Raw genomic sequence first — 12,293 nt, 5'->3', positions numbered from 1 at the left:
CGAAAGAGAAAAAGACAGAGTTGGAAAAGTAAGAGAAGAAAGGGGAGGGGAAGTTAATTTGTGGGGAAAAGAATAAAATGATTAGTTGGAAAGAGAAAAGAAAGAGAATAGAAAATCGATTCTTTTTGTTAACAAATCGATCGGTTGACAGATGGAATTAATATCGATATAAGATCGACCATTTTTTAGTTGAGAAGAGAATTAATTTTTACCTTTCTATTTTCCAAGTTTGACCCTTTTATTGCCCTTTAATTAATTAAATTAAGTAAACAAATTTGTCTTAATTATTTTTATTATTTAAATTGTGTTACTCTTGAAATCAGCATGGCAGCAATTTCTGACAACCAACAACAGGAAAATCAACAACAACAAATAGCTTCTGGTGATCAACCCTTGATGATAAAACAAGAAAACCTATCAGCTTCTGGAGACCAACAACAACAAGAAAATCAATTAATAGCTTCAAATGACCATTCAAATGATAATCAACAGTCAATTACTGGTGACCAGCAACAACAGCAACATGATAATAATGGTGAAAAAGCTCCAAATGATGAACCCGAACAATTCAGGAAATTATTCATTGGAGGTCTTGACTATAAAACCACTGAAGATACATTGAGAGCACATTTTGCTCAATGGGGTGAAATTGTGGACTGTGTTGTAATGCGAGATCCACAAACAAAAAGATCTCGTGGTTTTGGTTTTATTACTTATAGTAAATCAACAATGGTTGATTCAGCTCAATCAGCTCGTCCACACAAAGTGGATGGCCGAGAAGTTGAACCCAAACGCGCCGTTCCTCGTGAGGTAAGAAATAATTTTTATTTTCTATTCCAAAAAGAAGAAACCAAAAAAAAAATTCCTCTCTCTGTCTCTCTGTATTTCTATTTCTCTATCTTTCTCTTTGTTTTTCTTTTTTCTTATCTATTTATATATATTATATATAAAAGATTCTTTCACTTTTTAAAATGATAGTTACTATGATCGTAATTTTCTGATAATTATATTATGATATATCTTTAATTTCTTAATTTGTTATATGCTGAGTTAGGAATCCGGTAAGCCCGAATCACAGGCAACAGTAAAAAAAGTCTTTTTAGGAGGGCTTAAAGAGGATGTTGAAGAGGAAGATCTTAGAGAATATTTCAAACAATTTGGTAACATTGTCAATGTCAATGTAGTAACCGAGAAAGAAACCGGAAAGAAACGAGGGTTTGCCTTTGTTGAATTTGATGACTATGATCCAGTGGACAAGATAGTCCTGAAGAAGCATCATGTAATTAAGGGACGAAAAACTGAAGTTAAGAAAGCTTTAGCTAAACAAGAAATGAACAATTTAAAACGTAAGGCCGAAGCTAGACATATTCCCGCCGGTAGAGGAGGCCCGGATAATCGTAATGCTCCCGTTTGGGAATCAGGTCCTTACAATAGTGGATTCGGCGGTGGTTACGGTAATCAAGGGGGTTGTAAGTTATCGTTTTTTATTGATCAGATCCAAAGAAATCATCCAAGCATCTCTCAAGTATCATAAACCTAAAAGCGCATGATCAATTGATCGAAGCTTCGACGTAAAAATTTTCTCTTTTATCTAGTTCAGTTAATCTAATAGTTTTTCTATATTTAGATGGTGGATCTTACGGCGGTGGCTATGGCCAAGGGTATGGTCAAGGCTATGGTAGTCAAGGATGGAATCAGGGTAGCGGTGGATATGGTTAGTTGAAATAAGCATTTCTAACTCTCTCTCTCTCTCTCTCTCTCTCTCTCTCTAATTCATATTAATATTTGCATCTCTCTCTCTCCTTGATGTTGATGTTGTTGATTTTGTTATAACTATTTGACATTTTAATGAAATATTTTTCTTTCACTTCAATCTTATAGGTGCCGGTGGTGGTGGCGGCGGCGGCGGCGGTGGCGGTGGATGGTCTAGTGACTATCCCGGTGGCTACGGTGGCGGTAGCGGCGGTTATGGCAGTAGCGGTGGCTACGGTAGTGGCGGCAGTGGTGGACCAGTTCGTGGCGGAGGCTATGCTCATCGAGCCAGTGGACCGTACGGAGCTATTAAAGGAGGTAACAAAAAACCATACAAGAAGATGATGAAAGATTGAACTATTTCGTACTCTCTCATAAATTAATAAATAACCAAATCAATTCGTAAAAAAAAATTCAAACACACACACACACAAACAAACAAACATACATACAAAAAAAATAAATAATCAATTGAATAGTTCATTTATTAATATTATTTGGTTCTCTCTCTCTCTCTCTCTCACAATGTTTAGTTTCTTTTTCTAAATACAACAATTTTGACAAGTATCTCCAATGTTCACAATTAATCAATTAATCACTTGCATCATCTCTGTATGTGTATAAATCGAATACTTTTTATATTAAATAATTTGATTAGCTTAGTAATTTGATCAATTTTCGATCACTTTAATAAGCTTTTTGCTCCAATTAATCAAAACAAAAACTTTTCCGCAGTTTTCAGCCCAAATCAACTCATCCAATTCAAACAATTAGCTTCTTTTAACAATCAACATAAACACTTCACAATTACTATGTAAACTTTTGGGCATATCTATTGACCAATCAATCAGCATAGATATTAAAACTTTTGTTTTTTCAATTGATAAACTTTAAATTGTAAATTAATGATTGATTTTAATGATTTGAAAAATTCAATTGATTTTAACCCAAATGTCAATATTTTCAATATTGTTTATCTTTCCACTTAATCATTATAATTACACCAATTAACATTTAGATAATCGCACAGTTGTTGTTTAAACAAAAATCTTGAAACAATTAATGAAACATTTTTTTCCTATAGATTAATTAATTGATCATTTAATTAAGATCAACATCAACAATCAAGCAAAAGTAAAACAATTCAGGTAACAATTGAACCAAAAAGCCAGAATGTTAATAAGAAATAATCAATTTTTTTGCTTGAATATTGTCAACCGTTAATTGAGCTTTTTTTCCAGTATCTAATTGTCTAATTAAATTAAATTGTTCCATTGCATTTTAATCATAATTAATTTTCTGTCATTAACTTGAAACTTTTAAGCTCATGGCGACATCTATTATCTGTAAACCGAAACTTTGAGATTTTTAATTTTCCTCATTTCAATTAGTTAATAAATTGTTTTAAATACTTTCATTTAATTGTCTGACCGATTAATGTTAATTACTCATTAGAATAATTAATTGCTCAGATTGTGTTTCTTTTTTTAATTGTTGTTTCTCTTGTCACTTTGTTTTACCCTTTTTCTTTCAATTTAACTTAACTAATTTTAACCCAAACACTTTGATCCAAATAATTGATAATCTGATTGAAACAATTTACTAATTATTTTTCTTATTTTTTCAGAACGTTAATTGTATATCTTTGATTGGTGGCTGACCCTTTTTCCTTTATTGATCAACTGATTACAATTACTTGGGAAATATGAATCACCAAAAGGCTGTAATAAGTCAATCAGTAAGTGAATTAACAATTTGACTCTTTAATCAATCAAATAGTTTTACTAACAATTAATTTTTCTCATTTATGTCTAATTACTTTCCAACAGATAATTTAAATCAAATTATGTCAGCAAATTGAAGATCAAGCACCAATCAAAATGACCAAGTAGTTGGACTGGACAACAATTACTTGATTAACTGCTCCAATTAAACAAGTTAATGATTGGTTTTCTAAAACTAATTATTAACCAATGATGCACTTTAATCACTTATTTATCTACTTGATTAACCCTAATCAAAGGTTAATCTGTAACAATTAAAATCATAACTCGTCGACTTGGTAATCAGATTTGGAAAAGGATATTTGCAAATTGCAAACAAACAAACTGAATCTCTTGAAAGAATCAATTTAAATCAATCAACTTTAAATGTTAAATTGTCACTAATCAGTGATAGACAATTGAAATCAGTTAATTACGAGGATTCCAAACTCCTATTTTGGTCAAAGGAATCAATCAATTTGCTTTTAACATGAAAAAGTCCCATTGGATTGGCTATTTTTTGGATTCCAAACGAAAAGATCAATATTATTTTTCCGATCAATTTTTGAGAGATAAACTTAATCCGTTAATCTATTACCATTAGTCTGAATTTTTATCAAAAGTTTCTAAAGAAAAGGCTTGAGGGCAATTTCTTGCGGTCATTTGGTCAATCATTGACTTTCTAAGAGAATCAAATCCAGTTAATTGATTAGAATTCACTTTCAGTTTCTCATATTCATCTAATCAATCGAGATTCCATCTAATCACCAATTTGATCAGAACCAAATCAACAATATGAATCAGAATACAATCATTAGCTTTCTTGATAATCGATAAATTCAGAAAAGTTCAACCAAAACAGTAAAATGAGTAAAAAGTAGACGAACTTCAATAAGTAAATTTTTTTTCATCGAACTGTCCAAATTACTTTGAACATTTATCCAAACAGAATCATTAATACAAATTTTCAATGGCGAAATAAAAAAAAAAGTTCAACCATCAGATTTAATGGATTAAAATTTGAATCCAAATTATGATTAAAATCTCGGGAATGATTCATTTAAATTGTTGAAAAGTGGATGAAAAAAAAAAGTTGAAATACTTGAAATTGAATTAACAGAATTCAGTTAAAGGCCGACCTTTGATAATATAATAATAATATGATATTATAATCATTTCTTTTGAATTGTAAATGATGATCATTAAACGATATGAATACTGATCATGATAATCTAACAATAAGAGCGCTGAAATATTAAACATCCGCCGACGCCACCTTCACCCTGACCATAAGCACAACCATCATCACCTCCTCCTCTCCTCCCTCTCGCCCTCCTCCGACTATAAAGCTCAGGTATATTTACCTGAGAAGATATAATGATGAGGAAGAAGAAGAGATTAAGAGAGTGAGAAAAAGGTCATAATCATTTCACCCAATCCATTATTATGGAAGAAGAAAAAAATTGAAGAGAGAGAATAAAAATCCAGGTAATGATTATGATGGTGATAAGTTGATCCTCTTAATGATGATCAGCATCTTTGTTGTTGAATCACCATCATCATCATCATCATCATGATATATACCGATGATGATGATGGTAAATGGTAATGATAATGATGATTTTCAATTCATAGAAGTGATAATAATATCATATTATTATTATATTATCAAAGGTCGGCTTAATCTCTAACTAGATGTTACCTGTTAATCTTGATTCTCAATTGATTATAAGTTTCTCTCTCTCTCTCTCTCTCTCTCTCTCTCTCTCTCTCTGTCTTCAGGTTGATGAAGATGGAGATAAGGAAAGATGATGCAAAAAGAAAATAAGAAATAATCATCAACAATTAAAGAAGAAGATGATGATGAATGGATTATCCTTCCAATGTTTTAATAAATATTGAACTTTTTTTTCCAGATTAAACATGATGGGTGATTAAGATGATCAACTTAGATAATGATGTTGATTAAGATGATGATTAGAATTGAGATTATGATGATTTTTGATGCTTCTGTTGATTGTTGTTGTTGTTTTTTTTCAATGAATAATTAACATGATAAGTGTTTAACCTTTTTATCCTCTTTATTTGATTGTAATGATTAACTGATTTCTCTTCACTTGTATTAATCTAATCTAATCCTAATCAACAGGTAACCAAGTTAAATTAACCAAAAAAAGTAACTAATTTACTGAGTTACCTTTTAATTTTATAAACATTTGTGGGCTTGCCACTTATTTTTAATGAGTTTGTGTTAATTAAATTCTTGATTATAATTATCTAGATTATATTGATTAGTAGCAACAACTATTTTTGTTGATTTTGATTATTAGCTGATTAAAGTTGATCAAAACAATGTAATTAAGGTGAGTACTTTGGGTAAGCATCAGTTTCTCAATTATAATCAAATTGCATTCAAGGTAATTAATTGTTGTTAAAATTAAGCTTTTCATTAATAGGAGGTGATCAAAATGATTACTTATTATTATTATTATGTGTTTAGTTTTACACTTAATCAACTGAATTAATTGTTTAATCATCAATTTAATAATCAACAGCGATAGTTGGTTTTTTTTTCTGGTTACAAGGTTAATCATTTGTGTTCCTGATTGATGATTAACCTTTTCCTATTTAATTGGGCTCATTTTCATACAACTAACTGCTAGCAATTAGTTGTCTAAATTACAATTAACTATTAGTTTGATTATAATTAACTGATTAACTCAGGAGTGTATTCATTTGTATTGTTGTGTCTGATCAGCATCAATTGTTAATTTACTAATTTCCACAGTTAATTAAACAATTAGTCAGTTTATTGTCTGATTGATATTTGATCAATCAAATATCCAATGATCATTGTAACAATTAACACTAATTAGATGTAAAATTAATCAAAGTAAAAATGTTATGATGAAAATGATTAAGTTAATTGTTATCAATATGAATGAGAAAAAAAATCGTGAAATATTAATTATATAAAATTATCTCAAAGGTAAATTGATAGGCAAGCAATTAAACAAAACTTGTAACATTGATTGATTGCAGTAGCAATTAATTGATATAATCAAGGTGCTAACAAATTAACACTAAACAACCCACAACAATTTAAACAATCAAAGACAATTAATGATTTAAAATAACAACAATTTGATATTTGATTTAGATTAAGGAAGCAGCAAAAGTAAAGAGGAAAAAAATATTTCTATCAACAATCAATGGGATTAAGAAAAATAACTGAACAGATTAACAAATGATCAAATTTAATACAATCAATTACAAAGGATTATCATGGAAACATCATCATCATCATCATCATCATCACCTTTGTCATCATACAGAGATGAGGATAAAACTTGAAGCATGATGATGAACGTAAGGGTAACACAGGTAAGTAGGGATGGAGATTAAGATTAGCTGATTAAATGATGTTGATTGGGAGCGAAAGATGATCAATAATGTTAACAACATCATCAATCAGTTATCATCACAGGTAAACGAATAATATTCATTATCATCGTTAACTTTATCATCTTAATCATCATCATCTTTAAAACTTCATCACTAAATGTGATCATCATCATCATCATCATCTTCCTGTAATAAGGTAAACATAAACAAAGAAGTGGAAGAAAATAAAAAATCAAAGTTAACTAAATTGTTACCTTTAAACAACAATCAACAATCAACACACACAGAAAATATTACAAAATGGTTAATAAGTTTAACTTTAAATTAGTTGATTGTTGTTATAGTCAAATTAAAATGACAGCTAATTATTAAAGGTAAAATGGATTGGCTATTTTAGATGTTGAGTAAAACATTGACCACTGGCTCTTTATTACCTGTTGATTAATCTGCACGCAATTGAAAAAAAGTTAATCACACAATCGTAACAATCAACAATCAGCTAAACAGTAGCACCTTAAATCACATCTAATCAAAAGACATTATCATTATACATCATCAGAAAGTATTAATACAATAATGAACATAATTAGTTAATTAACTTGTCTATAAAATAATAAATTGTTACCATTAGATTAATATTATATATATTTCAGATGAAAGAAAACATAATTAAGTTAACTAATGATTAAAAAAAATGTTTTGAAACAATATTACAATTTAATGATAACAATTGAAATCTTATTGTTTAATCATAATCATATTAATCATTTGAATTAACTGACAATCACAAAGTATTGAAACGGGAAAACAACAAATGAAATATTAATTGTTGAGTAAATTAAATTAAATTGTTGGTAACATTCAACTCAACATATTCATCAACTAAATTAACAATTTAACAGTTAATTTTAATCTAATTTATTGTTAAATATTAATAATTTAGTCCAATTGTTTCAGTTGGAAATTGATTTTCATGGTAATGATGATAATTTAGTAAAACAAAAAACAAAGTTAACAGTTAACAATTATCATTTCTCACGAGATTTAAATGATAATTGTTATACTTTACAATTGTTATTAACAGTTAATAGCAATTAAATATTAATTTAAATTGATTCATTCATCATAATAACAACCTGAAAACTGTTGATTATTGTTTTCCAATTGTTGATGAATTTTGTTTTTTCACTTTTCTATTGTTTAGCTTAAGGCAATAAGGTGAAATCCGGTTTACTCCTAATTTGTTTGCCATTTATCAGTGTCTTGATTATCATCTTCTCATCATCATCATCATCATCTTAATCTTAATCTTTCATCCTCTCTCTCTCTCTCTCTCACTCCTCCTTTGGGTTTTGTCTTAACACCAGTGGGAGGTGAAGAGGATTCCGTTTCCTTTTAAGACAAAGACTGAACCTCTCTCATGATTAATATTCATCCTCATCAACCTATGGAGTTAAAATTATTACTTTCTCATTGATATTTTCTGTTGATAGTGATTAGTGGTTAACAGGAGGTTGATTGTTACAATCAACTGATGATAGTTTTTGTCTCTAACTAATTGTCATAATGATATTACTTATAAATACAATTTAAAAATCCATTAATCTTATAATATATTGAAAATTAACATAAGCTTACAATCAGAATTAATTGTGATCAATAATGTATTTGATTATTATTACCTTTCCATACTGATTAAGATAATTTCTTAAAATGATTAAGGTTAATTATCTGATCCAATTAAAGTTTAATGAGGACAAAATTGATCTAATTAAATGACCAATGTCCAGAGTGTTTATTGCTAAAGACAATCAAATCATTGAAAAATTATATTAACAATAAGATGTTAACAGTTTAATGGTTATGAAATTTGCTAACAATTAATTAACTACAACAATCAACATGATTGCAAAAGTGTTAATCATTTTTGATTGATAGTAATTTATTAATCACTTTTCAATGACAATTGACAATTTCAATGTTAATAGTGAACATTTATCACTTTTGCAAAAAAAAACAAGGAAAATTCAACACAAAAGTTTAATTACAATCAGTTAATTGTAATAATTTACTATGAATATTGTTGTTTTTTTTAAATTGCTTATTGTTTTTACTGGTTGAAAACAAGACAATTAAATTAATTGTTTCCCCTACAATGGACAATATGATCAATCAGATTAATTTGATTGGGAGTTTAATTGATGACAGGAAATTTGTGAGAGCTTAAAATAAACTCAACCAATGAACAAGATGAAGATAACTAAGACTCCCTGATGATTTCCACTTCCGTTATCTTATTATATTGTAATATATTCATCATCATCCTCATCATCTTCCTGATAATGATAATGAAAATTGATGATGATTTAGATAATGATATCAATCAGTTTAATCAAGGAAGTCTAGTTGAGTGGAAACAATGAAATCGTTTAAATGAATTATGACAAAATTCATTGTCACCATTCATTTACCTTGTAGGTAAAATAATTCCCACCCTCAAGAGTGACTTCACCTCTCTCTCTCTCTCTCACCCACTCCATCATCATCACCACCATGGATTGAAACAGCAAATCATATCAAGAACCCACCCTGTAATCTCCTGTATTAATATCCCACCTCAGCATCTCTCACTTTGATCACAATTAACATCCAATGAACAGTCACTTTATCATCTTACCAATTAATCAATTCACAATTAAAACAATAAATTTCCTCTTCTTTGTAAATTATCACGTTAATGATGATTAAAAATCTTAATCATTACATTGATATTTTTTTATTATCTATTGATTATTGATAATGATTGATTAATATCTCTCTCTCTCTCTCATCCATTAATTAATATCAATCTTTTTTGTTCAACTGTTAACATAATCAAATTGTTATTAGTACAAATTAAATTAGTTCCTCCTATCAACGTTTAATTAGTTTAATTGTAATTATAATTGTAGATACTGATGATGATGATGATATGAGGAGGAGGGAGTAACAATTAATTGTAAACTGTTAATGATACTTAATCATAATAGACACCCAATCAGCATAATATTTAATAGCTAATATATAATTTTGTCAACAATTTGATTATGTTAACTACACAAGGTAATTATATCTTTACATGACAATTTTTTTTACCTTGCCCACTCCTCTTGCCCACCCCACTGTCACTTTCTCACCCACTTAATATATATTAATGAAATGTTACCTGTGTCAAATTGACAACAGCAACAAAGTGAAAAGCTTGTTATCATCATCATCAACTGGCTAAACCAATTCAATTCAATTGAATTGACTAAATTGTAAACATAATGTAATATAACAATCAGGAATCAATTGTTTACCAAATAATAACAATATCAAACAATTTATCAATTATTTTCAATATTAATAATAATCGTCAATGAAAAAGGATGATAATGTTTTTGTTTGTTTGTTTGTTTGGTTACTAGATAAAAATTATCATCACTCCCACTCATCTACCTTATCTCTTGACCACCGCCCATTACAATCAATGTAATCATCATGATAACTGTATAATATTAGATTAGGGGGCAACTCTTTCAAAGATGAATGATAATTAACTTATCAATGAAATTCTAGCTCATTGTGTTGGTCAAATGTCCAGTTCATCTCTCATCATCTCGCCATTTTCCACCCACTTAAAGGGGAATAGAATCTAATTAAGTTCCTTACCTTGTTATCAGAATAGCATCTTAATCATTATACTCTTTTCATCATCATAATCATCATCATTATCTCTCTCTCTCTCTCTCTCTCTCTCTCTCTCTCTCGAGTTTGATGAGCTTCTCATTGGGAATCACTCAATTTCTCAGCAAAATAAGATAATATTTCGATCACCATGATGATAATGATGAAAGAGAGAAAGAGATGAAAAGGTCAATTTCTTTTATAATTCTCATCTTTTCTTTGTCTTCTTCTTTTTATCATCATATTCTTATCATCATCATATTAGAGGTAACTTTTTGTTTGATGAACTTTTTTCTTTCTCTTTCTCCTTCTCTTTTTCTCTCTCAAAACTTAATCATTTGTTGTTATTTTAACTCTTGTGGGTGGAAACAATAATCACCTTCCCACCAATAGTAAACCGACCAAAAGGCGGAACTCAATTCAAAAAGAACCAATCAAATCGAGTTATCAATTAGCTACTGACCAGTTCAGTTTACCTTTTCATCAACCATTTACAGTGAATTTGTTATCATTTAAGAAGAGAAGAAGAAGAAGACAGGAGAATAACCTCTTTCATTATCATCTTCATCTCTCTCTCTCTCTCTTCCAGATAATAAATCAGATTAAGACCTTCCCATTTCTCTTTCTTTTCCTCTTTCTTATCATCCTGTCTGTCTTTATTTACTCACATTCAAGTTTGTGTAAGCTTAGGTTGCTTAATAGAAAGGCCTTAGGTAACCTCCTCCTCCTCCTGATGATAATGTTATTGTTGATGATAATGATGATGATGATGATGATGAAGATAATGGAGTAAACCTGAGTTACTCTGTGCAAACTTTTCTTTCTCTTTCTCTCTCTTTCTTTTCATCATCATTCATCTTCACTTCATCTTCAAGTTTACCTTTTAAAAGTTACCTTTAAGTTTACCTTTTTTTTTCATTTCTATTTTTTTTTCCTCGTAAATTGTTTATCTTTCAATTATATTGATCATTTTTGTTTTAATTGTTGATAAACAACCACGACAATTTAACCTTAACCTGGAATAGTAATTAATTGTCACACCATAAATGATTATCATCATCATCATTTAATTGTTGATTCAATTACTGTCTAAATTTAAGTTTAAATACTTTGTTTGTCTTCATCATCATCATCATCATACCAACAATATAATTGAATTTAAAAGTTAATCATGATCATGATTTACCAACGACAATTAATTTGATTGAAATATGTGCAGCCTTTTGTGACAATTAACTTAATCATCAATCGTTTATTTATCAATTAAACATTGAACAACAACCAATTGAGGATTTTTTTGTTGTTGTTATTATTTCATCTTAATTGTTAACAATCAAGAAATGATTTTATAACAATACATTTGATAGTGTGATCGTGTTGAATTAATCAATAGTCAATAATTTAATTGTGCTAATTGTGATCAGTTTATCTTAATTAATCATGGATTTAAGTACCAATAATAGATCACCAAGTTCACCTTCAAAAAATACTAAGATTAACTCAGATGATAAGATTAAATTTAATATCGATGGATTAATATCAAATAATCACAATGAAAATAATGTTAATCATAAAATTAGTAAAAACAACAATCAAAGTAAGTGTTAATTGTTTCAGTTGAAAAGTAAAGAGTGTTAATTATTAACAATTAACTTGATCTTATTA

General features: G+C 28.9%; 2 protein-coding genes across 4 annotated transcripts in view; both read left to right on the top strand.

Moving 5' to 3' along the window:
- The first annotated feature begins 174 nt into the window (after positions 1 to 174).
- On the top strand, positions 175 to 4,112 carry LOC128395510 (heterogeneous nuclear ribonucleoprotein A1, A2/B1 homolog). Of its 3 annotated transcripts, XM_053355939.1 has the most exons (6): positions 175 to 810; positions 1,055 to 1,469; positions 1,628 to 1,714; positions 1,882 to 2,070; positions 3,380 to 3,490; positions 3,582 to 4,112. In XM_053355939.1, exons 1-5 carry the CDS (start codon positions 325 to 327, stop codon positions 3,385 to 3,387), a joined length of 1,185 nt encoding a protein of 394 aa, XP_053211914.1. In that variant the 5' UTR covers positions 175 to 324; the 3' UTR covers positions 3,388 to 3,490; positions 3,582 to 4,112. The 3 variants fall into 3 exon arrangements, with proteins under 3 accessions (XP_053211914.1, XP_053211915.1, XP_053211913.1); XM_053355940.1 differs by lacking the exons at positions 3,380 to 3,490; positions 3,582 to 4,112 and adding an exon at positions 2,837 to 3,169; XM_053355938.1 differs by lacking the exons at positions 3,380 to 3,490; positions 3,582 to 4,112 and having other exon boundaries at positions 177 to 810; positions 1,882 to 2,243.
- A 7,104-nt stretch (positions 4,113 to 11,216) lies between these two features.
- Positions 11,217 to 12,293, top strand: part of LOC128395778 (transcription factor stalky-like) — a 30,439-nt gene continuing 29,362 nt past the window's right edge. Inside the window, exon 1 of the mRNA XM_053356261.1 lies at positions 11,217 to 12,225. Within this exon, the coding sequence (XP_053212236.1) occupies positions 12,069 to 12,225 (157 nt within the window). The 5' untranslated portion in view covers positions 11,217 to 12,068. The remainder of the gene's footprint in view (positions 12,226 to 12,293) is intronic.

Source organism: Panonychus citri, unplaced genomic scaffold, assembly GCF_014898815.1.
Source record: "Panonychus citri isolate SS breed McGregor unplaced genomic scaffold, ASM1489881v1 Contig00141, whole genome shotgun sequence".
Taxonomy (NCBI): Eukaryota; Metazoa; Arthropoda; class Arachnida; order Trombidiformes; family Tetranychidae; genus Panonychus; species Panonychus citri.
Note: the sequence above shows the minus strand (reverse complement) of the source record. Positions and strands in the feature narration are given on the sequence as shown.

Coding starts and splice junctions, on each gene's coding strand:
- LOC128395510 (XM_053355938.1), top strand. CDS start 325: ATGGCAGCAATTTCTGACAACCAACAACAGGAAAATCAACAACAACAA. Junction 811..1,054: donor AACGCGCCGTTCCTCGTGAG/GTAAGAAATAAT, acceptor ATGCTGAGTTAG/GAATCCGGTAAGCCCGAATC. Junction 1,715..1,881: donor TCAGGGTAGCGGTGGATATG/GTTAGTTGAAAT, acceptor TCAATCTTATAG/GTGCCGGTGGTGGTGGCGGC.